Raw genomic sequence first — 26,114 nt, 5'->3', positions numbered from 1 at the left:
CCCTACACCAGCTGAGTTTCCCATCATTACTTTTTTGTGTACCTTCCATTTTCCAGTTCATTGCAGTTCCTTCCTCGTCTATATCTCAATTTTCCCCCATCCCTAAATTGACCTCGAAGAAGGGTCTCGACCCGAAACATCAACCATCCCTTCTCTCCATAGATGCTGCCTGTCCCGCTGAGTTACTCCAGCTTTTTGTGTATGTCTTCTGGTTAAACCATTAAAGCATCTGCAGTTCCTTCCTGCACAACCTACATACCTGCACGTCTTTGGAGTGTGGGAAGAAAACCAAAGACCCGAAACATCAACCATAGAAATTCTCCATAGAGTGCCATTCTGGCCCTCTGAGCCTGCACCGCTTTTCAATATGTCTGTCTTCTGGTTAAAACTCAGTATCCCGTACCTGCCTTCAGTCCCTTCCTGCACAACCTACATACCTGCACGTCTTTGGAGTGTGGGAATAAAGCCAAAGATCTGGCCTCAACTAAACCCACAGAGGTCCAGGGGATTCACCACTACTCTGTGTGACTCTATACTTCTCATCTGGTTTTAAAGGATCTCTTTATCCTCTAAGCCACAGACCCCTTGTCCTTGACTTCCCTAACATCGGGAACAATCTTCCTGCATCTAGCCTGTCCAACCCCTTAAGAATTTTGTAAGATTCTATAAGATCCCTTGTGGCTAAGGGGATCAGGGGTATGGAGAGAAGGCAGGTACGGGATACTGAGTTGGATGATCAGCCATGATCATATTGAATGGCGGTGCAGGCTCGATGGGCCGAATGTCCCTAAAACCTGCAGGTAATTTCTAGTTTCATACAAACTCTATACAAACAGCACCCATAGTCAGGATCGTACCCGGGGCTTTGGCGCGTTAAATAAATGCGCATATTAAAGTCGAAATGTACACCGAATCTTTTATTAATATTTAATTATACAGCTCTTGCATTGTATTATTGAGAAACCAGTAATTTGTAAACAATCTTGGAACAGTCTTTGGGAAAATATTATTCCCAGTGAATGATTGAAGCTATTTCCTTTTTAGCTTTTCTTTGATTGTGTTTGGTTCTAACTGAATCATTCGGAGAATTTCATTGTTTTCCAGGGTGCCTTGAATAAATTCGTCTTCTGTTAATTTATCTGAAAAAAAAAGGGACAGTTAATTAGGAGGTTTTCACATAAACACATTTAACACAATTTTGACAAGCGCTATTTTTAACTTTGGTTGCCATTCAACGTAGCTCATGAAATATTCTGCCTCGCATGCAAACATGAAGCTTTTCGAAAACTCGATTATATTTATGTAAACATGCACCACATTCTATAGGAAACATGAGAAGTGTCGGGAATAAACTCAATGTTTGAAAATGGCACATTTTTCAAATTCTTGGGAGAAAATAAGTTTTACCAAAACTAAACATAGAAACATGGAAAATAGGTGCAGGAGTAGGCCATTCGGCCCTTCGAGCCTGCACCGCCATTCAATATGATCATGGCTGATCATCCAACTCAGTATCCTGTACCTGCCTTCTCTCCATACCCCCCTGATCCCTTTAGCCACAAGGGCCACATCTAACTCCCTCTTAAATATAGCCAATGAACTGGCCTCGACTACCTTCTGTGGCAGAGAATTCCAGAGATTCACCACTCTCTGTGTGAAAAATGTTTTCCTCATCTCGGTCCTACAAGATTTCCCCCTTATCCTTAAACTGTGACCCTGTGACTGTAAACTGCGTAAAACAAGCATTTAAGAAGGAACTGCAGATGCTGGAAAATCGAAGGTAAACAAAAATGCTGGAGAAACTCAGCGGGTGCAGCAGCATCTATGGAGCGAAGGAAATAAGCCTATTTCCTTCGCTCCATAGATGCTGCTGCACCCGTTGAGTTTCTCCAGCATTTTTGTGTACCTAAAACAAGCATTAATTTTCTGATGGACGTACTGTATCTTCCCATTGTATTCTTTGCTTGTTCTAGGAGTTTAGGCAACTTGTTATGTCTTTTATCACTGGTCAGTAAGCAGCTGTCTCTCCAGTGAACAACCTGTTTCAAATTGGCCGATGGTGGGGTTCCAAAGTTAATTCTATCAGTTCTAACACACTGTAACAGCACCAGTCATTTAGGGGTTATTGATCATGGATGGTATCAGATAATATCTGCCCTTAGTCCCTCTATGTATTATCAAGACTTTCACAGCTTCCCTGTGCAAATGCAAATCTCAAATGTTATTTACTAAAGGGCCTGTCCCACGAACATGCGACTGCATGCGGCAAGCGCGAGTTAACGTGGTCACTTGAGCCGTACGGCCTCGCAGGGTCGGTCCCACTTCGATCGCCGGAGCCGTATGGAGTTGTGCGGAGCTGGTCCCGACATCGCGTGGGGCTCCGAAAAACTGACACTATCCAGAAATTCCGCGCGGCAATGGCCTGCCGGCCTGCAGCCGCATTGAGGTCGTACGCACTGCCTCGACGGGCGTGCGCTGCGTCTCGACGCCGTACACAGCGCTTTGACGGCGTACACCTAGCGCGAACTTCCCGCGGACTTCGCTCGAACTTCACGTCAGCTCGTACGGGATCACTCGACCTCCGCGCGGCCCCCGCTTCCGGTTTGGTCGCACTCGCCGCATGCAGTCGCACGCTCGTGGGACAGGCCCGTTACACTGCACGATGCCTTGTGGATTCATTGACGATAAACTGAGGGCGGGTGCAGGGAAATCTCTGAGACTTTATGATCTATCCTGATCATCAATGTGAGATTTTCATTGCTTTTAACTAGATGGCATTGTAATGAAAAGTTGTCGAATTCTATCTTTACAGGTGAAGACAGTGGACATATCATAAATTTAAATGTGTCTCATGATAACAGTTTAAAGTGCACCCTTTACCATCTGTATGTATTTACCATTTTCCTTCTTGCCAAAATTGTCCCAGATTTTGTCAGCTCTCTTCTCTGGTGTGTTCTCGTCCTCTGGTAGTGTTTTTAGTTCATCTTCATTTATCATTTTAAATATAGCCTGTGGGAGTAAAGAATATTAGTCATTCAAAACCAGCCACAAAGTTGATAGACCACTATTACACAGTCTGCAGCCATCTGCACGTCACCTTTCACAAATGCACAGAAACACTTGTGGCATTGGTCTGACTGGTGTACAGCTGCTTGAACTGCTGGCTCACAGCACCAGAGACCCAGCTTCAATCCTGATCTCAGCTGGTGTCTGTGGGGAGTTTGCATATTCTCCCAGTGACCACATGGATTTACCCTAAGAGCTCTATTTTTCTCCCACATTCCAAAGACGTGTGGTCGGTTCATTGGTCACTGTAAATGATCCCTAATATGCAGGCGAGTGGTAGATTGTGGGGGAAATTGATGAGAATGTGGGAAGAATTTTAAAAATGTGATGAATATAAGATGAATGTAAAATGAGTGTTTGGTGGTTGCCGTGGATTCCGTGGTCTGAAGGGTTTCTTTCAATGCTGAATATCTCTGTGACACTGTGAAACAACATTTATTTCTTTAGCTGACAAAGCTAACAAAACCACTAGGTGGCACCACCAATGGCTGCCTCACCAACAATCTGTCTGTCCCCTCCTTCTCTTTTGTTTCTTTAGTATGTTTTCAATGTATGTTTTCGTGTTCTTTAGCTTGTTTTTTGTGGGGGGGGGATAGGGGAAACTTTTTTTTTAATCTATTACCTCGACGGAGATGCGACATTTTCCATATCATATCTCCGTCCGCACTGCGGCCTAACATCGAGGAGCTGGAGGCCGACTTTGGGAGCCGGCAGGACTTTAACATCACGGAGCTGGCAATCCCTTTGCCAGGGATCGACGTCTGAGCTCCAACTGCGGGAGCCTGCGGACTTTAACATCGTGGAGCTTGCGGTCTCTAGTTTGAGACCTACTTCAGGAGCTCCAACCAGCAGGAACTTCGTTCGCCCAGACGCAAGGGCTTCAATCACTCCAATGGATGGTTCAACTGCCCCGACCACGGGAGAAAAATAAGGGGAAGAAATATTAGACTTTATTGCCTTCCATCACAGTGAGGAATGTGGGGAATCCACTGTGGTGGATGTTTATGTTCACTTTTATGGAGTTGTGTGTCTTGTTGCTTTTTATAGTATGGCTGTATGGAAATACGAATATCACTGTACCTTAATTGGCACACGTGACAATAAAAGATCTTTAAAACCTTTGTAAATAAATGATAGAGCTACTGCCTCACAGGGCCCGAGACCCGGGTTTGATCCTAACCTCAGATGCTGTCTGTGTGGAGTTTGCACTCTCTCTCTGTGACTGCGTGGGTTTCCTCTGGGTGCTCTGGTTTCCTCCACATCCCAAAGATGTACGAGTTTGTAGATTATTTGGCCCTTTGTAAATTCCCCCAAGTGGAATAACATAGAACTAGTGAGAACAACAGTCGGTGAGAACTCAGAGGCTGAAGGGCCTGTTTCTGTGCTGGATCTCTAAACTAAACTAAACTAAATCAAACGCTTAGTGAAAAATAACAACTTCTTTACAATTTATCATTTCTGCTTTCCTGCCCTCTACAAAAGTAACTGTGGGGTTACAATCCATTTCAAGAGTCACTACCGACATCTGCATGCCACCAGCTTTTCAACCAAAAAGTTCATCGTCAAAGGGCACGGGGGGGTGGGAGGTGGGAGGGGGTGTGGGGGCGGGAGCGGAGGGGGGCTGGGTGTGGGTGGTAGGAGAGGGGGGGAGGGAGAGAGAGGGGTGTGTGGGTGGGTGAAGTGAGGGGGGGGGGGGGGATTGTGTGTGTGGGGGGGGGGTTTGCGTGTGGGGGGGGGGTGTGTGTAGGCGGGGCGTGTGGGTGTGGGGAGGTGGGTGTATGGGGAGGGGGGGTGTGTGTGTGGAGGGGGGTGGGGTGTGTGTGCGTGGGGGGATTTATGGAAGGGGATGTGTGGGCGGGGGAGGGAGTGTAGGGGAGGGGCTGAGTGGTGCGAGGGGGGGTGTGTGGGGGGAGAGAGCTCGGAGAAAAGACGGGAACGAGCCAAGGGGAGAGGGGGCTAGCACGGGGGAGGAGGGCAGGATCCAGTGAACGGGACCAGAGTGGACAGGGCCAGAGCTGGGGAGTGGTGCAATGGCAGTGTAGTCGTCTCACAGCAGCAGAGGCCGCGGGAGCTGACCAGAGGGGGGATATGGTCGGATGCAAAGATCCTATAACAAGCAAGATAGACCACTCCTTCTAAATGCAATGGGCTGATGTGTAGTACGCAACGGAGCGGAACGTGGGCCTTTTTTTCCACCAATTTCAGTAACCCGACCCGACTCGCAGTGTAATCAGCGTTGCGGGGGAACAGAAGGGTTTCGGCCCGAAACGTTGCCTATTTCCTCCTCTCCGTCTCCTTAATGACTTGCGTTTTCCAGGCCCCCAACTTTATCATTACAATGTATGCATGTCCAGTCACTCTACACATCCATCCTCCACCAGGAGGGTATTAAAGCCCTCCTCGACCGCAGAACCAGCTAATTTCCATCTACCAATACTCTCATCCGTCAAGCAGAGCTGGTCCTTACAACAACTTTTCCTTCGACTCCTCCCACTTCTTCCAAATCCAAGGGGTAGCTGTAGGCACTCGCATGGGCTCCAGGTAGGGAACTTTGTAGGGTACGTCGAACAATCCCTGTTCCAGGCGTACACTGGCCCTATCCCCGAATTCTATCTCCGCTACTTTGATGACTGCATCAGTGCTACCTCCTGCACCCATGCACAACTCACTGACTTCATCAACTTCACCACTAATTTCTATCCTGCACTCAAATTCACTTGGACCATTTCTAGATCTCACCGGCTCCATCACAGGAAACAGACAATTGACCAACATCTACTACAAACCTACTGACTCCCACAGCTATCTTGACTAGACTTCTTCCCTCTCTGCCTCCTGTAACGACTATCACTTACACCCAATTAGACAATAGACGATAGTCAATAGACAATAGACAATTCAGCCCTTCGAGCCAGCACCGCCATTCAATGCGATCATGGCTGATCATCCCCAATCAGTACCCCGTTCCTGCCTTCTCCCCATATCCCCTGACTCCGCTATCTTTAAGAGTCCTATCTAGCTCTCTCTTGAAAGCATCCAGAGAACCTGCCTCCACCGCCCTCTGAGGCAGAGAATTCCACAGACTCACAACTCCCTGTGAGAAAAAGTGCTTCCTCATCTCCGTTCTAAATGGCTTACCCCTTATTCTTAAATTGTGGCCCCTGGTTCTGGACTCCCCTAACATCGGGAACATGTTTCCTGCCTTTAGCGTGTCCAAACCCTTAACAATCTTATATGTTTCAATGAGATGTCCTCTCATCCTTCTAAACTCAGAGGTATAAGCTCAGTATAAGCCCAGCCGCTCCATTCTCTCAACATATGACAGTCCCGCCATCCTGGGAATTAACCTTGTAAACCTACGCTGCATTCCCTCAATAGCAAGAATGTCCTTCGTCAAATTTCTCCGTCTATGTCGCATCTGAGCCCAGGATGAGGTGTTCCATACCAGGGCATTGGAGATGTCCTCTTTCTTTCAGAAAAAAGGGGGTTACCCTCTTCCATTATAGATGATGCTCTTGGGGTCTCCATGATATCCTGCAGCTCTGCACCTCTTCCAACCTCATTTACTGTATCCGCTGTTCCAGGTGTCAACTGCACTACATCGGCGAGACCAAAGCTGACTCGGCGATCGTTTCACTGAACACCTCGGCTCAGTCCGTCTTAACCTACCTGATCTCCTGGTGACTCAGCACTTCAACTCCCTCTCCCATTCCCAATCTGACCTTTCTGTCCTGGGCCTCCTCCATTGTCAGAGTGAGGCCCAGCACAAATTGGAGGAACAGCACCTCATATTTCACTTGGGTAGCTTACACCCCAGCGTTATGAACATTGACTTCTCTAACTCCAGATAGCCCTTGCTTCCCCTCTCAGTTCTCCCACTAGTCTTACTGTCTCCGACTACATTCTATCTTTGACCTGCCCCCTCCCCTGACATCAGTCTGAAGAAGGGTCTCAATCCGAAACGTGGCCCATTCCTTCTCTCCAGGGATGCTGCCTCACCCGCTGAGTTACTCCAGTATTTTGTCTACCTGGTGTGTCTACCTCCATGTCCATATGTAGCATATCCTAGAGGACAGATATTTCACAATTCCTGCTCCAGCATAAAATACACCCTGAATGTATTTTTTGAAATGAAGTGAGCATTGGGCAGGTCATTAAGCACTACTGTAGATTTCTAATATATCATTTGGAATTCTATTCTATATTTAATCAGTTCCTTAATATTTTTTTCTGATATTCCAATATAAGTAGATTGATTCACATTCAAAACATATTTATTAGGTTTATTAACAAAGATGAGTGGGTTTGATGTATTTTATATTTCATATATAATTGAGGAACAGAAGCAGTTTGTGAGGTATTATACACAATTTAAATAAGATCAGGGAATTCATCTAGTAACTGAGATAGCATTCCTCCCCCAAAAACACCACAAAGAAATAAATAATCCTGAAGATTAGTCTGAAGAAGTGCTCGACCTGAAACCTTACATATTCCTTCTCTCCAGAGATGCTGTCTGACCCGCTGAGTTACTCCAGCTTTTTGTGTTCATCTTCAGTTTAAACCAGCATCTCGTTGTATGCATTTCGTTGTCTCTGTACTGTACACTGACAATGACAATTAAAATTGAATCTGAATCATCTGCAGTTCCTTCCTGCACAAATAATCATTAATTTGCTCATTTTGATATCTTCCTGGAAATAGTGACTGCATTTCAAAAGCAAAATGCCTGAAGCCCCTGCCCCACTTAGGAGACCTAAACAGCAACCTTTGGTGACCTTGCCCGCTACCCCAAAAAAAATCAAGGTGGAGGTGATGTGCAACCTCCTACCACCTCCCACGCATATGTTGAAAACCTTCCTCGACTATGAAGAAAACCGGCTTCGACTAGACCTGCGACAAAAAAAATATTGATTTTTAAAACGGCAACCTATTTTTAGTCGAGGCCGGTTTTAAACATGATGAAAAAATAGCAGCAACCGAGATGAAGCCTCGATCACACGGAAACCACTTTCAACCATGAGGGAGATTGACCAAAACCTCCGGTGACCTCATGGAAACCATGGGTGGTGGGCAAGGTCACCAGAGGTTGCTGTTTAGGTCTCCTAAGTGGGACAGGGGGTTTAGGATGCCTGGGGCATTTGTTACACTACAGTGTAAATAGAACACATTTTTCAAGATCTTTTAAAATTAATGTTATGGCCACAAAATGGTAGAAAGCATCTTGCATTTGGGAAAATGCCCTTAACTGTCAAAGAATATCACATCAGCCTCTTTGCTGCAGCTGGTATTCACTGGTTACAAAGCAAAGATAATTGAAAATAGACACAAAAAGCTGGAGTGACTCAGCAGGTCAGACAGCATTTCTGGAGTAAAGGAATAGGTGATGTTTCAGGCCAAGACTCTTCTTCATATAATTGATAACGATAATTGGAAACGCTGCCTATGAAGATTTTAAACAGATGAATGGTGAAAGCCAAAAAAAATAATAATTGGAAAAAAATTGATTCAGAATGGAAAATGTGTAATTATATTTTCTGGCAGTTTGTAAAATCAGAATCATGCACTCTAGTAATCACCGTACGTTGTAAAATTAGAATGATGCCATTTAAAATTCGCTGTACCTTGACAATTTGCAATATTTCTGTTTTGTTGATAGTCCCATTGCCATCGACATCAAAAAGAGAAAAAGCCCATTCAAGTTTCTGCGAGGTTTTTCCCGAGGAGGTGAGGTGAAGCGCAATGATGTATTCCTTAAAATCCAAGATCCCATCAGAATTGGTATCAAAGCTCCTGAAAACATGTTGAGCGTATTCTTTGGGATCCGTATCCGGGAAAAATCCAGAGTAGATCTTTTGAAATTGTGCCATGGTGATCTTTCCATTTGGACATTCCTTCAAAAATGTTTGATACCATATTGATAGCTCGTCTTCTGTGTATTTGGTGTTGAGTTTGAGATCTTCCAAGATATCTTTGGAGAGGGCACCGCTTTTGGAGTTTCCCATTTCCAGACCCAGAGGCAAGAAGCAAAGAGAACACAGGACTCCTCCTGACTCAACAATGCACAGACGGGCACCAGATGCATATTTATCTGAACAGATTAAAGCTTGTTAGTTTAGAAGGATTAGCCTTTATCTTCTTACGGTTGACATTCACACAGACATCCGAATACATATAAACAACAAACGAATTAGCTATTAGAAATAACCGTAACTAACGTGTGAATTCCTAAAATGGTTAGCAAAACACACCTTGCCTGCGGTCCACTTAATTTTATTTGCAGTGTTGGCCAACGGGCAGTTAGACTTTAATAGACTTTAGAATTTTTGACTTTTTAGACAAATTTAAATTGACAACATTAAATATTGAGCGCAGGAACAAGCCCTTTGGCCAAACATGATGCCTAGCTGAACCAGTCTCTTCTGCTGTACATATTCCTCTAATCCCTGCATTTCCATTTGCCTATCAAAAATCCTCTCAAATGCGACTATTGTATCTGCCTTCACCACCAGCCCTGGCAATGAGTTCCGGGCCCGGGTGGTGTCCGAGTTCCGGGTGGTGGCTGTATATAGTTTTGTATCTGCCCCAACCACAGCCCCACCCGGCCCGGACCTGCCCCGCATAGAGTGGGCTGCCCTGAAACGGCTCCATACAGGAGTCGGCTGGCTCAATGCCAACATGCATCACTGGGGGCTGCATTCATCAGCGGCCTGCATGTGTGGAGCAGACTAGCAACACTGCAGCAGCACATCATTTTCAACTGCGCTGTAAAATACATCATTCTCTCTGCCTCGCAAACTTCAGAAATGATTTTTGTTTCGTAATTCTGAATCAAATTGTGTAGTCGTAGAGGCCTAGATAGAGTTACGGGCCTGTCCCACTTAGGCAACTTTTTAGGCGACTGCAGGAGACTTTGCAGTCACCACATGTTTGTGGGCGGTTGCCGGGGAGTCACCTTCTTGGTCGTGAGGAGTTCTCACATTCTGGGAACTAGGTTGGCACAGTGTAAACAGTGAATAAACTGAGAATATGGCCCATTGAACTGATGGCTCTCCACTAATGCTGTGTGCCCTGGGGATTCTCACACGGGTTGTGGTGGCTGTATATAGTTTTGTATCTTGCTGTTTTTCGGTATGACTGTATGGTAAATCAAATTCCACTGTACTATTGAAATATGAAGCTTACGCCGTTAAAAAACGCGTTTTCAGTTGTTATTTCAGGTTTTCAATATCTGAAGACTGTTTTTATATACACACACACACAAAGATCTTATAAGATCTTTGCACACACACACGTGTCTTTTGCCACGGCACTCCCTATGGTTCCTCTGGAAACGACGTGTGCTCTACTAATTTTATGCCAAAGGTGTATTTTACTAATTTTCTGGCACGTAATGCAGTCCCTTGTATCAGACCCCGTGCAGTTTCTGCAACCGTTTAGGTGATTAACAGGTTAATGTGACAAGGACCTGGAGCTTTGCAGCGTCGCCTAGTTTTACTCAGCGTGACTGCGTCCAATCGGCTCAGGATCACAGCCGGACAAATGGAGGTTGAGGCGGCTGAGAAGGGGACGGGACGTCGCAGGCTGCTGCGGCTGACCAGAGTGGAGTCTTTCTGTGCAGCTCACCGGCTCCACAGGTAAATATTGGCCGATGCCATTCCGCCGGCAGCGCTGTAGGGCGGGGAATAGCCATCTAGCTGTACAGAGGAGACGAGACATGTCTCCCTTCCGCCTGTCCTTACGTGAATTGTGCATCAAAGATCTGCGGATGAAGATCAGTGTGGAGAAGGGTCTCGACCCAAAACGCCACCCATTCCCCCACCCACCCCCAGAGATGCTGCCCGTCCCACTGAGTCACTCCGGCATTCTGTGTCTATCTATCTTCCTGGTTTTGTTTATTCATCTGCGAGGGTTTAATGCGGGTATTGACACATTACGTCCCGGCAACCACACGTTGTGCGTTGTTTCCTGCTGTTGTGGGAGCAAGGCTTCGCTAGAGTGTTGCAAACTGTGCTGGCTCCCGCACCGGCCGGCCGGCAGCTGCCTGTAGGATAGCGAATAACACGGGGCACGGGGTGAATACAGGGGACGCTCACAGGACACGCAGCAACAAAAACAAGGGTACACAACAAAGCTGGAGAAACTCAGCGGGTGCAGCAGCATCTATGGAGCGAAGGAAATAGGCAACGTTTCGGGCCGAAACTGCAGGCACAAAAATTTCGTTCAGACCGTAAGGTCTGAATGACAATAAAGGAAATTCAGACTGACAGGGGAGAAGGAAGGAAAACGGAGGAGGAGGAGCCCGAGGGCTAAGGAAGGGGAGGAGACAGCAAGGGCTAGCAAAATTTGGAGCATTCAATGTTCAAGGCAATTTTGGTATCCCTTGCTGTATCCTCACCTTCCTTAGCCCTCGGGCTCCTCCTCCTCCTCCTCCTTTTTCCTTCCTTCTCCCTGCCACCCCCTATCAGTCTCTGAAGAAGGGTTTCAGCCCGAAACGTTGCACATTTCCTTCGCTCCATAGATGCTGCTGCACTCGCTGAGTTTCTCCAGCTTTTTTGTGTACCTTCGATTTTCCAGCATCTGCAGTTCCTTCTTGAACAAAAACAGTGTGCTGGAGGAACTCAGCGCCCCTGGCCAAAGATCCCAGAGGAGCCCAGGCAGCACCTGTGGAGGAGGAAGAAGGCCGGAAAAATTAGGTCCGGTCCAAAGATTATAGAGAATTATAATCTAGAGGGTCCTCTAGTATCTTTGGTCCGGTCCGGCAACAGGAGAAGTGGGGCAATGGCTGGAGCTAGTGGCAAAGGCTGGAAAAAGAAATTAAAACGGTGTCTGCTAAAGAGAGAAGAGGCAGTGAAATAGATATCTGCGTAGACAATAGGTGCAGGAGTAGGCCATTCAGCCCTTCAATCCAGCATCACCATCATTCACTGTGATAATCATGGCAGATCATATTCTTGCTATTGAGGGACTGCAGCGTAGGTTTACAAGGTTAATTCCCGGGATGGCGGGACTGTCATATGCTGAGAGAATGGAGCAGCTGGGCTTGTACATGCTGGAGTTTAGAAGGATGAGAGGGTATCTCATTGAAACATATAAGATTGTTAAAGGTTTGGACACGCTAGAGGCAGGAAACATGTTCCTGATGTTGGGGGAGTCCAGAACCAGGGGCCACAGTTTAAGAATAAGGAGCAAGCCATTTTAGAACGGAGACGAGGAAACACTTTTTCTCACAGAGAGTGGTGAATCTGTGGAATTCTCTGCCTCGGAGGGCGGTGGAGGCAGGTTCTCTGGATGCTTTCAAGAGAGAGCTAGATAGGGCTCTTAAAAATAGTTGGTTTTGAAAATTTGATTTGTAACTTGTTTTCCAGTAATTTCTTGAGTGCCGAGGATAACAAGAGAATTTTTGGAAAGTGCAACAACCCAAATGGCCATGGTCATAACTACAAAGGTCAGTACCCGATGAATGGCTTGTTGGCATCTGCAAGTGATTCAAAAAAAGCATATGGCTAGCAATTGACTGAATCCAGCTGCAACTTATCTGATGAACTCTGGTTAATTAGATTGCTTCATGTTCTTTGAAGAGCTGGGCAGCTTCAATCCATGGCCCTATAGAGAGAATATGTGTTTCAGTAGATTCGAACGCACATAGTGGTGGGTGGACTTGGCTATGGAGTCGGCTAACAATTTGTCAAGAATCATTTTTAGAATGAACTGAATTGGTGACCATTTTCAATAGTCTTGCTTCACTTCAAACCTAGATTCTTGTGGTCACAATTCACCCACGCAGCTGTTTCTCCACAGAACTGTTTCATCACAAAAGACACCTTGCAATGTTCCTGTCTGTATCTGTTAGAGACTGACACAAAATGGCTTCAGTTAAGTAGGTTTAGCTATGTTGCCCTTGATCGCCCCCGTATTGAAAGTCTGTGTGACATAAAACGTGGGTACTTTTGCTCTGACTTAGCACAGAAAGTTATTTTCATAATTTTTAAACTATTAAGCAGAATAAATACCACAACAAGTTGTGATATCAAAGCTATCGAATAATGCAGGTAGACAAAAATGCTGGAGAAACTCAGCGGGTGAGGCAGCATCTATGAAGCGAAGGAATAGGCAACGATTCGGGTCAAAACCCTTCTTCAGCCTGATATGAGGGAAGTGGGCGGGAAGAAGAAAGGAAGAGGGGGAGCCAGAGGAACGAGCCGCTCCCGTGAGGGGCTGTGACGCTCCCGTCGGAGTGGCCCAGCTCGAGGGAGGAACGGCACTCACGTGAGGGCGATCCGGCTCGGGGCTGGAGTGGTGCTCTGGTGGCTGGGACGGCGTTCTGGCGGCGGTGACCTGAGTCCGGGGTTCAGCCGCGGGCCGGTGGCTGCGTCCGCTGGATTGGAGGTGCGGCAGCTTCGACCACCCCGGGCCGCGGTGTTTGAACCGGCCCGCTCGCGGGGTTCTGTGAGCCGCGGGACTGTTTGTACCATCGCCCGGTGGGGAATCGCCTCAGTGCAGAGGGGGAAGAGGAGGGAAGAGACTGCAGCCCTAAGATTTTAGCCTCCACCCCAGTGAGGAGGTGTTTGGAGGACTCACTGTGGTGGATGTTAATTTGTGTTTATTGTTGTTTATTATTGTATTATTGTATGTATGACTGCAGGCACGAAATTACGTTCAGGCCGTAAGGTCTGAATGACAATGAAGGTAATTCTAATTCTATTTTTGGCAATAGAATTTGGCATCTTGTTCTAACCAGATGCGTTTGTGTTTTACAGTGGAAGTTACAGTATGTGGTGAGGTAAGTGGTGAATATGCTGGCAACTCTCAATATAATGCAAGGACTATTTCAAATTGTTTGAGTGTCAAAAGTTCAGTAACTTGCACTAGTGATTGACCTGGCTTCAGAGAAAAGCAAGATTCAAGATTCAAGATTCAATTTAATTGTCATTTGGACCCCTTGAGGTCCAAACGAAATGCCGTTTCTGCAGCCATACATTACAAACAAATAGACACACGACACAACATAATTTACATAAACATCCATCACATCGCTGTGATGGAAGGCCAAAAAAACTTATCTCTCCACTGCACTCTCCCCCCCATGTCAGAGTCAAAGTCAAAGCCCCCGGCTGGCGATGGCGATTGTCCCGCGGCCATTAAAGCCACGCCGGGTGGTGCGAGGTCGCACACTGGGTCTTGGTTTTTAGAGCCCCCGGCGTGCGCTCGCAGATAAGAATAAAGCAATAAGAATAAAGAATAAAGACTGCCTGGCTGTCATTCAATATTCAGCACAAGAATACTCCATGAATTGACTGCCATTTGACCGCCTTTGATCTGTTGGATTTCAATTAATTTAACAAAACAGTGGTTTATTAGCTGTAAATGTTCCAACAGGATTATTTTAATTTGTGGCTTAGAATCGCAGTTAATGTTCCAGGTTGAATACCCTTTGTTAGGAGTTGGAACTTGCAGAAGATGATCCACTGAGTGCGGAGGCTGTGAGCTGAAAGGTGGGGCAGGGGTGGAGAGGGAATGGCGGACCTTTGTGGTATATAGAAGAGACAAGATCTTAGTTAACTTTGGACATGCAGCAAGGAACAGCAGATGTCCGAAGAAGGGTCTCAACCCAAAACGTCACCAGGGATGCTGCCTAACCCTCTGAGTCACTACTGCTTTATGTGTCTATTTACAGGAAGACATGTCACACCCACCTGCATGAAAAGTTCTCAACCTGTAGAAATGGCTAACCTCGAGCTAGCAATCTTCCCAAGTTGTCCATGGGTCACTGGAGTTAAATGAGACTCCTGGAAATCTGGGGATGCAAGTGTGTTTGTCAGCATATGCATGCAGGATATGAAGTGCAGGTTGTGGAGTGAACCAGCTCGGTTAGTGAACTCGAAGTGGATGCAGAGCTATGGTTGTAACATAGTGACGATGATCTCACCTCTTCCCTGGACTGGGACGTGAGGTAGGGAAGGGAAGAAGCTGTGGCAGTAGATTGCAGGTGAGTGAACTGTCTGCAGGAAACAGAAAGCCCCACAGTTAGTGAGGCTTAGTCACCACATGACACGTTTACCTCATCCATACTACACAAAATCTGCTGATTGATGGGTGTAATCTCATCGCTTGTTACCTATATTAAACACTTACATTTGACTCGAAACTTCATGTGATTAAAATCTCCCAGTAAAGATCCAAACAAAATGACCAACCTGAGGCCAAGCTAGTGTTTGCTTGACAATTTTCAAACAATAATTTCCCAATTTTTGGAACTAATTGATATTAGCTGGAATTTTCTTCTTGTGAAAAGTTCTTCTATTGCCAATCAGCAATGCATGCACAGATGATTATCTAATGGAAAATCGTAGACATAAAATGCTGGAGAAACTCAGCATCTATGGAGAGAGGGAATAGGCGACGTTTCGGGTCGAGATCCTTCTTCAGACTGAGTCTAGACTGAGACCGAAGACAGTCTAATGGAAAATAACTAGTTAAAAGCAAACAGTGTAAATCAGTATCGACAATTTTGCAGATGGGGTAAATAGAACAGATCAGGCAGCATCTGTGGAGGAAGAATCAATGTTATTGTTTCAGGTCGAAGACCCTTCTCTACGTTGCAAACATTATGAAGGATAATTAGTTTTATCGTCACGTGTACCGAGGTACAGTGAAAATCTTTTGTTGCGTGCTAACCAGTCAGCAGAAAGACAATACATGATTACAATCGAGCCCTCCACAGTGTGCAGATACAGGATTAAGGGAATAACGTTTAGTGCACGGTGAAGTCTGATCCAAGGGTCTCTGAAGAGGTAGATAGAAGATCGTTGTTGATTGAATGGTTCAGTAGTTGAATGTAGAGGCTGGTGAGGTGGTAGATGGGGTCAGGGTAACGTTATTGTTGCTGTGTCCAGTTGAAAGCAGATTGTGGGTTATAGATCAGTTGCAGTCAAAGGACTTTGTTCGGGACGAAGGAAGACGTCTCGGACACATCTTTTGAGGAAAGTGTCATCAAATGTGATGGAAATGGAGGAAGTGGGAGAATGGACTTGGTACACTGGGATGAACAGCTAAGATATTGAACCAGCCTGTAGGCTCGCAATGCATGTTTGTGATCTGCCATCACCTGAGGTAGAGACAGAGATCAAGGAAGAAAATAGTTAGTGACAGGCCTAGTAAATTGAGAGCATCTTGGAAATTAGCCGAATAAGTAATTATGATCTATCAAAGGGTCTTCAACATGGAATGTTACCTGTTCCTTTTTCTACAGATGCAGCCTGACCCGTTGAGTCTTTCCAGCATTTTTCAGTTTTTCTTTAGTTTCGAGATACAGCGCGGAAACAGGCCCTTCAGCCCACCGGATCTGCACAGGCAGAGAACCCCCACATTAACACTATCCTACACACACCAGGGACACTTTACCCATACACCGAGCCAATTGACCTACATGCCTGTACGTCTTTGGAGCGTGGGAAGAAACCGAAGATCTCGGAGAAAACTCTGACATCGGGGGGGGGGGAGAGTGGTGGAGAGATAAGTTTTATTTGGCCTTCATCACAGCTGGAGATGATAACCCACGTGGTCAGCAAGGCAGCAACTCTACTGCTGCGCCACCCTTTTTATTTCAGATTTCCAGATTTAGTGATTTTTCGGCGACGACATTAACTTTTCAGCTTGATACCTTTGGGTCAGTGTCTCTATCTAGTCTTTCTATGGTTCACGAGCTCGAAGGGCCGAATGGCCTACTCCTGCACCTATTTTCTATTTTCTGTGAGTGAAGAATGGTAAATCTAACTTCCCTTCCATTCAGGTCAATCCAGTCACTGGGATGGTGATGAATATCACAGAACTGAAGGAACACATGCAGGTATTGATCATATTGAGGAAGGGTGATGGAGGTCATTTGTAAATGATGTCTAATGTTCTGAGTTGGCCTGGTATGGCTGCTGTGTATAACCCTCTATGAGATTAAATGATATTTGTTCTATATTGACACCAAATCCTTTCTGATTTTTCTTGACCAGGAAGTCATTATGAAGCAACTTGACCACAAGAACCTGGATAAGGATGTTCCATTCTTTGCTAATAATGTTAGGTAGGTGGGTCTTAGGCAAGTAATGTCTTCCCCCTCAGTTGCCCTGCTCCTTTCTCCTCCTTTTGTACACTCAGTTCCCACCTTCCAGTCCATTTCCATTTTATTCCTAAAATAGACACAAAAAGCTGGAGTAACTCACATGATCAGATAGCATCTCTGGGGAAAAGGAATAGGTGGCGTCTGGGGTCGAGACCCGTCATTTTCCCTATTCCCTTTCACCGATATCCCTTCCTCTGACTTTACACGTCTCCTTCTCCTTATCTAGCATCATTTTGTCTCCATTAACCTCTATCCTTTGTCACTTACTCCACTCATCTGCCATTCATTCCTTCCCTCCCATCGCCTATATCCACCTATCACTTGCCTGGCTTTGTCCACCCCCCCACCTCCCTTTTACACCTTTTCCCCCCTACACCAATCAGTCTGTAGAAATGTCCTAACCAAAAACATCATCTGTCCACAAATGCTGCCTGACCCATTGAGTTCCTCCTGCATTTGTTTTTTTGAAAGTAGAAAATTGATGAGGAATCGTTGTACGTGACTTGTTAATACCAGGTAATATACACTTATTGTTATTCCAGTCGTGGAGTGATACAGTGTGGAAACAGGCCCTTCGACCCAACTTGCCCACACCGGCATTGATGCAGCCCACAATTGCAGAGTCATCTGAAAGCTTCTGCAGGTGGCAAGAGATGGAGTTGTAGGATGAGATGGTAAACGGGAAGTGAGAGAGGACCGTCTCCTGTGGGGACCCTGTGTTGCTCATTACCGTGTCCCAGACACAGTTCTGTGGCCGGATATATTGCGATCCTCCTACTCCTGCACCTATTTTCTTTGTTTCTATGTTTCTAAAATGTGGGCTTTAATTTTTAGACTGTTGTTACAGGGCCCAGTTAGCTTTGATCTTCTGCGTGTATTACTTCCTTCTCGGACTTGAGCTATGAGCAGATTCCATGTTTATCTTGCATTAGATGCTACCCCAGTATCAAAGTGAATGAGTATACATTGTTTTTATCCTTCTCAAACAAATATTTTCTATTTGTACCTTTTATAAAAAAAATAAAAAAAAATTGTACTTTAATCTGACAACTTTTTAACTTTCCAGAAATATATTGGCAAAGCTACTCTTATTTTTGACTTTATTTGCAGTGTGGCGCAATATTATAATGTATTTATAAGCTGTGTGTAAAGAGTTCAGATATTGCACCACTCCTACTTTGTGCTAAAGCTGTGGCAGTGATGTGAGTGAATTATTAAAGTGCAGCTGGAATAACTTCAGACCGACGTATAACTGAACATGTTCTGTTTCTGTTTAGCACCGCTGAAAATATAGCGATCTACATCTGGGAAAACCTACAGACTCTCCTCCCACCGAAACTACTCTATGAAGTAAAAGTATACGAAACTGATAAGAATATTGTTGTTTACCATGGGGAATGAAAAAATCCTGCTGAGTTTTTGTTGCTCATACTGAGCTGTAGTTGACTCGGAACATAAAGGGCATGTCCCACTTAGGCAATTTTTTTTGGCAACTGCCAGCGACTGTCACAGTCATAGCAGACTGACGAAAAAGTGGCAATTGTCCCCCCCCCCCTCCTCTACGACAATGTCTACGCCAACCTACCACCTAGTCGACTTCAAGCTACTGACAACCGTCGATCCATTAGGACGTCCACCTACGACCACACAGGGACAACCTACGAAAACCAAAGTCAACCCACGTTCACCTGTGACAAGCTAAGACAAGCGACGACCCTGAAGGCAACTGAAGACGATTCCGTCGCCGGTACCTGCCGCTGGTTGGCGTAGGTTGACGTAGGTAGTCGCCAATGGAATTCAACGAAGTCAGCACCCGGCAAAAACCAACATCACCTGGCGACAACGTGCGCCATCCTGGCGACAACCTACGACAGAACCTACGACAGAAGACAAGCTACGTCAAGCCCACAGTCGCCAAAAAGTTCTGAACATTTCAAAATCCAGCGGCAACCAGAAAAACATTACAACTCTTTAGGCGACTTGAGGAGACGACTCACGACCATACGGGCATCATCTCGCGACCATCTGGCGACGGCCTAGTCGCCTGTAGTCACTGAAAAAATCGTCTAAGTGAGACAGGGGCTTAACTGGCCCATGAAAGACCTTTATACCTTTGCTCTTTCTACTCCATTAAATTCTATTCACTCTGTAATTGATTTACTAAGATTCGAAAGAGATCTCTGAAAGGTTCCAATAGTCCATGTTGCTGTAAAGACACTAACATTTCATCATCCAGAGTTGTTCTTCAAAGTTGCTTCAGTTTGTTCACTCGTTGAGTGAAGAATTGTCCTAATTTATATGCCCTATATGCGACTTAATTTAAAATAACTTTAGACTGGGTGTGGAGGCCCAAGGACCTGCAAATGTTGCAGCGTTGAGCAAAACATAAAATGCTGGAGTCAGAAGAAGGATCCTGACCCAAAGATCGTCCGCAATCAATAACCCGTGCCCGCCTTCTCCCCATATCCCCTGATTCCACTAGCCCCTAGAGCTCTATCTAACTCTCTCTTAAATCCATCCAGTGATTTGGCCTCCACTGCCCTCTGTGGCACGGAATTCCACAATTTCCAGAATCATGTCGAGGACTATTGAAGACATGTCGTATCTGCCATTGCCAGGAACACTGGAGATGTTTACTCTGTTGCTGATCGTGTAATAAAACAATTCTCTTGAACATATGATTGAATCAGAATCATATTTTAATACAGCAGTGTTCCACAAAGCATCTGCTGGTCTTGTTTATGTGACTCGGCTCTGTTGGGGATCTTAATATCATGATCATATGGCCAGACTGCTCCTGGTGAAATGTTGTGTAAATAATCTGGTCCTCAGTTGTAGCAAGGAAGGTTTCACCAAATGGAGAGCAGCCATCCCAAGTTGTCCACTATTTATTCTGTTTTCCAGTCGTAATCTTATATCCACTGGCAGCTGTTTTATCTCCCCTAATATAATAATAATAATAATATATTTTATTGTCATTGCACATCAGTGCAACGAGATGTAGTATGCAGCTTCCAACCGATGTGAATTAAAAATAAATAAATAAACTGCGACGTGACCATCTGAGGGAGACAGTCCAGGGGCGATGGGGGGGCACTTCCTTGAGGACGTGGGGTTAGAACTTCCTTGAGGACGTGGGGTTAGAATTGGTTTCTCCACTTTCCGACGGCCAGTTGGAAACTCCAGCACTGTTCGTAAAACTTTGATAAGACCATGAAGTTCACAGGGTCTGAACCAACACCATCATTGGTTTCCCCAGTCTAACACCATTTTGGGGACTCGGTACAATGTTCTCTAGTGGTATGATGCCTGTTCTCATGCCTGCCCTGATGCATCACAGTTGGTGCCACGTTTACAGATGGCTTCGCAGAGCAACGTACCACAAATCAAGCAAACTTTCCTTAACCAGTGGGAAAGTGTTTACATGATGGGAGTAGTCTGAGGGATTCGGAATGGCCAAGGAAGCCTGGCAGGAGCTGTTGGAATAATGGGACCATCCTGGGCTAAAGCAAGCCCAAGCAAGGAATATATGCCTGCACTATATGGAAGCCTGCAATAGCACATTAAGTGTCTGCTAGATAGCAGCTTCAAAATGCAGATTGATATTGTACAGTCTGAAGAAGGGTCTCGACCCAAAACGTCACCCATTCCTTCTCTCCAGAGATGCTCCCTATCCTCCTGAGTTACTCCAACATTTTGTGTCTACCTTCAATTTAAACCAGCATCTGCATGTCATTCCTACACACTGAAAATAGTATTGTCAGGCAGCATCTGTGGGATGATTCAGGCAAAGGTTCAGGTCAAACCCTGTTAGAAAGATGTAGTGGCTTATGGTTAAATTCTAATCTGGTATTTCCTTTATAAACCCCAACAGCTCACCACCGGCATAGCAGGTGATATTGATTCCCTTTAAGCACGGGAGCTTCAGTTTGCATGCTCCTTTCAGGCTGATTGAGGATGTTTCCCCTGCTCCATTTTAAACTGGTTGGGTTAACATAGAAACATAGAAAATAGGTGGCCATTTGGCCCTTCGAGACTGCACCACCATTCATTGTGATCATGGCTGAATATACACAATCTGTAACCCGTGCCTGACTTCTTCCCATATCCATTGATTCCGCTAGCCCCTGGAGCTCTATCTGACTTGTTTAAAATCATCCAGTGAATTGGCCTCCACTGCCTTCTGTGGCAGAGAATTGCACAAATTCACAACTCTCTGGGTGAAAAAGTTTCATCTCATCTCAGTTTTAAATGACTTCCGCTTTATTCTTAGACTGCTCTCAGCTTACCTGTCATTTCTTCACTGCGTCTCACCCTCTCCAACTTTTGCAGTAGTCTCCTCCCTCAGCCTCCTTGCCGAAGACTCTCGAGCCAAAGACTAGCACTTTTCTCACAAGGGACTTCCCTCGACAAGGCTGCTCCGCTTCTCAGCCAATCCCTGTACTCACTCCTTCACCCGCAACTCCTCTGCTGACCTTGAAGGTATGTGTTGATTTATTTGTAAGATTGAATAATTATTTTTAAGTGAATTAAATGTATTAGGGCATTAATGGGAAACAACATCAAATGGTCCAAAAATTCTGCCATTGTAAGATTGCTGGAGATTTCCTTTATTTACAAATTTTACGACAAAGCTTCTATCCGAGTTATAGTTCCACTGTTATAAAACACAGCACACAATTGCCCTCTCCTGTAGATGAAATGCATACAAAACAAGCACCTCATGGAGATTCGTATAAAAACAGCGACCGTCTAGGCTAAAGATAGACACAAAATGCTGGAGTAACTCAGCGGGACAGGCAGCATCTCTGGAGCGAAGGAATGGGTAACGTTTCGGGTCGAGACCCTTCTTCAGACCGTCTGGGCTATGTTTGTTTAGGCGTCTGCATAATTTTATTCCTGGTATCAAGTATAGGGTGATTTCACCAAAGGTCAAATGAGCGTAGATCCCCCCTCACGTGACCGAAAATTTTAACTGGAGGACATCTCTCAGTTTGGTACATGTAAGTGAATGGGGAAACACGCACTTTCCCACCCGTTAAAAACATGGAAAATGGCCGATTTTTGAGCTGAAATTTTCTGTGCTAGTCGGGGTGACCGTGAAGCACAGCGACCTAAATTTTCAGGCAAAAAAAAAGATAGAAAGTGAGGTAATTACAAGAGGGAACTGAAGGTAGAAAGCGGCGGAAGTGAACAGCTGACATTTGCCGTGGTGATTTTAAGATCCAAAATATCGGGAATTATTGCGTTTGCTCGCTGAATTTCATCAAGTAAGGCATTATTAACTTACTTTTGATGAAATTCAGCGAGCAAACGCGATAATTCCACAGAAAATTTCAGCTCAAAAATCGGCCGTTTTCCATGTTTTTAACGGGTGGGAAAGTGCGTGTTTCCCCATTCACTTACATGTACCAAACTGAGAGATGTCCTCCAGTTAAAATTTTCGGTCACGTGAGGGGGGATCCACGCTCATTTGACCTTTGGTGAGATCACCCTATTTAAATTTTCTTGAACACTAACATACCTGACATCAGCCAGGCAGATTTTCCACTACACTTCATTCCCCATGCCTCTGCCAGATCTTTTATACATTGCCATTTAATTATTCGATAAGGAAGAGATCTTGTAATGAAACTATAAATGTAACAGAACAGGATGTTTCCAGCACTCTCCTTCGAAATGGAAGAACATTCAAGAAAATATTGAAAATACATTTTCTTAGAAAATATTGCATTCCATTCTATTTTCATGTAAACAAAATTTGGAGGCTGTCGCTATTACCCTTCTACCAGCAGAGGGAGCAAGACTTCAGACAAACCTAATCCTTGAAGAGAATGTTGATTTTATTCTCAAGAAGACACAAACTGCTGGAGTAATGCCCCTGTCCCACTTAGGAAACCTGAACGCAAACCTCTGGAGACTTTGCGCCCCACCCAATGTTTCTGTGCGGTTCCCGGAGGTTTTTGTCAGTCTCCCTAATGGTCGAAAACGGTTTCCGTCTTCTTCTATGTTCTGGCGATTATTTCAAAAAAATTCAAACCCAAATAGGTTGCCGTTTTAAAAATCGGTAATTTTTTGGTCGAAGCCGGTTGCCATGCTAGTTGAAGGTGGTTGCCGGAGGTTGCAGGTAGTGGAAGGTCAACCAATGATCATATTGAATGGCGGTGCAGGCTCGAAGGGCCGAATGGCCTACTCCTGCACCTATTTTCTATGTTTCTATGTTTCTATGATTGTAGATACTTACGGAGCCAGGTGCACCATCCAGAATGTTGAAAGAAATAGTTGTGATCGCGCTAACACAGATTACCGCATTAATACATTTTTTTTTGTATAAAAGCAAAGCTACAGGAATCTCGTGGGTGTATGGTTCTGCTTACAGATTCAAACAGTTCCTAAAGCACAGCATAATTTTCCAAACCCACAGTTACATAAAAACATAAACTAATGCTGTGCATTCATTCATCGTACCTGCTTTTAATAGTTCATGATCCTGTCAAAACCAGGTCCCTTAAGCTGGCTCTGGCAGGAATGTTGAGTCTTGAAGCATTTTCTGTGTATGACAGATGAATGGAGCAGCAGGACAAAACACTAATAAATCTCATTATCCAGCAGCTGTTTGACCATTTTCATGATCTGTATGTCTGGAATTTGATTGATTTAAAAGATTCAGGTCAAAGCCTACTTTGTGCTTCATGTCAAGTTTGTGAGAGAAATGGTACGTTGTATTAAAGCCACCTGTTTCTACGCACAAAGGTAGTTTGTTGTTATGTTTTGGATAATTAATGGAACTGTAGATAGATCTGTTTACTCTTCTAATGAAGCTTTAAAGATCGTGTATTGGAAATCAAATCAATAAACCGCCCGTCTGGGAATTACACTATGATTACCGTGATTGCTATTTTACCTCACTCTTCAGGAGTTGGAGTTGAACATGATCTATTTTAATGTATCAGTGCAATATTGACGCACAGTTGCATTATTATAGACAATAGACAATAGGTGTAGGAGTAGGCCCTTCGAGCCAGCACCGCCATTCAAAGTGATCATGGCTGATCATCCACAATCAGTACCCCGTTCCTGCCTTCTCCCCATATCCACTGACTCCACTATCTTTAACAGCTCTATCTAACTCTCTCTTGAAAGCATCCAGAGAATTGACTTCCAGTGCCTTCTGAGACGGAGAATTCCACGGATTCACAACTCTCTGGGTGAAAAAGTTTTTCCTCATCTCCGTTCTAAATGGCTTACTCCTTATTCTTAAACTGAGGCCACTGGTTCGGGTTTCCTCCAACATCGGGAACATGTTTCCTAGCTCTAGCGTGTCCAATCCCTTAATTATCACATGTGTTTCAATAAGATGCCCTCTCATCCTTCTAAATTTCAGAATATACAAGCCCTACTGCTCCATTCTATCAACATATGAGAGTCCCGCCATCCCAGGAATTAACTTTGTGAGCCTATGCTGCACTCCCTCAATAGCAAGAATGCCTTCCTCAAATTAGGGGACCAAAACTGCATACAATACTCCAGCTGTGGTCTCACTAGGGCCCTGTACAACTGCAGAAGGAACCCTTTGCTCCTATATTCAACTCCTCTTGTTATGAAGGCCAACATGGCATTCGCTTTCTTCACTGGCTGCTGAACCTGCATGCTTACTCTCAGTGACTGATGAACAAGGACCCCTAGTCCTCGTTGTACTTCCCCTCTTCCCAACTTGACACCATTCAGATAATAATCTGCCTTCCTGTTTCTGCCACCAAAGTGGATAACCTCACATTTATCTGCATTAAACTGCATTTTTCATTCATCTGCCCACTCATCCAACCTGGAAGTAAACCGGAGATAACCACCCTGGAGGTCCGGCTTTTCAGCCTTCTTCCGAGTTCTCCAAAGTCACGCTGCAGAATGTCTTTCCTCTTCTGCCCAACGTAATTTGTGCCGACATGCACTACCACTTCCGGCTGCTCACCTTCGCCCTTGAGGATGCCCTGCAATCGGTCCGTGACGTTCTGGATCCTGGCACCAGGGAGGCAACACACCATCCTTGAATCCCGCCTGTTGCCGTTGAAACCCCTGCCTGTACCTCTCACGATGGTGTCCCTGACTACCATGACTCTGCCTGACGTCTGTCTCTTCAGGTTTACCTCAGCGCCACGTTTTGACTCACAGACCTGCTGAAAGTTATTTTTCATGTGACATTTAACTGGGGGAGATTTGCCCGTACATATGTACATTCAAAATCTCTTGGCTTTTCATGACAAGAAGAGGCGAGTTTAACCAGGTATCTTGGTCCACCAGGTCAGATCATGGTGGCACAGCGGTAGAGTTGCTGACTTACAACATCTGCGGCGTTGGGTTTGCGTGTCCGATCCCGACTATGGGTGCTGTCTGTGCGGAGTTTGTACGTTCTCCCTGTGACCTGCGTGGGTTTCTCCGAGATCTTCGGTTTCCTCCCACACTCCAAAGACGTACAGGTTTGTAAGTTAATTGGCTTGCTGTAAGTGTAAATTATCCCTAGTGTAGGATAGTGTTAACATGCGGGGATCGCTGGTTTGTGCGGACCAGGTGGGCCCTGTTTCTGCGCTCTATCTCTATCTATCTGTTTTAATTGTGGTGGCAGCATTAATGGTCAGACAGAACGATGATTGGGCAGGAGAATGGACACCCGTGTTGAGGCCCCCTAACCTTGCATGAAGAACTTCCTCGATAAACCATTAACAATGGAATTGTGCCTTTTTCTGTATTATCACTGCCTCATCAGGTGAGTGTATTGAAGAGATGATGTAAATGAGTTTTGGAGAGATTATTCAGGCTTCTGAAGCTTGCTCAGGTTTGGTTGAACTCGCCAAGATCCACTGATCAATTAAACGCATTATTGTCTCAGAGTCGTGTCAAGAAAGCACTCTTTGTCAGGGCTACATTCCAGAATATT

General features: G+C 45.2%; 2 protein-coding genes across 3 annotated transcripts; one reads left to right on the top strand and one right to left on the bottom strand.

The window, feature by feature from the left end:
* Positions 1–896: 896 nt before the first annotated feature.
* LOC129708145 (recoverin-like) lies at positions 897–21,804 on the bottom strand. The gene is made up of 4 exons (XM_055653723.1): positions 21,472–21,804; positions 8,691–9,157; positions 2,898–3,009; positions 897–1,139 (listed from the first exon to the last, which is right to left on the bottom strand). The coding sequence occupies exons 1-4, from the start codon at positions 21,476–21,478 to the stop codon at positions 1,030–1,032; spliced, it is 696 nt and encodes a 231-aa protein (XP_055509698.1). The 5' UTR covers positions 21,479–21,804; the 3' UTR covers positions 897–1,029.
* Positions 10,380–19,906, top strand: pts (6-pyruvoyltetrahydropterin synthase). Of its 2 annotated transcripts, XM_055653724.1 has the most exons (6): positions 10,395–10,703; positions 12,435–12,514; positions 13,827–13,849; positions 16,859–16,915; positions 17,073–17,143; positions 18,460–19,906. In XM_055653724.1, exons 1-6 carry the CDS (start codon positions 10,609–10,611, stop codon positions 18,581–18,583), a joined length of 450 nt encoding a protein of 149 aa, XP_055509699.1. In that variant the 5' UTR covers positions 10,395–10,608; the 3' UTR covers positions 18,584–19,906. The 2 variants fall into 2 exon arrangements, with proteins under 2 accessions (XP_055509700.1, XP_055509699.1); XM_055653725.1 differs by lacking the exon at positions 16,859–16,915 and having other exon boundaries at positions 10,380–10,703.
* Positions 21,805–26,114: the final 4,310 nt, after the last annotated feature.

The sequence above is a fragment of the Leucoraja erinacea genome, chromosome 23 (genome assembly GCF_028641065.1).
Source record: "Leucoraja erinacea ecotype New England chromosome 23, Leri_hhj_1, whole genome shotgun sequence".
Lineage (NCBI taxonomy): Eukaryota > Metazoa > Chordata > Chondrichthyes > Rajiformes > Rajidae > Leucoraja > Leucoraja erinaceus.
Note: the sequence above shows the minus strand (reverse complement) of the source record. Positions and strands in the feature narration are given on the sequence as shown.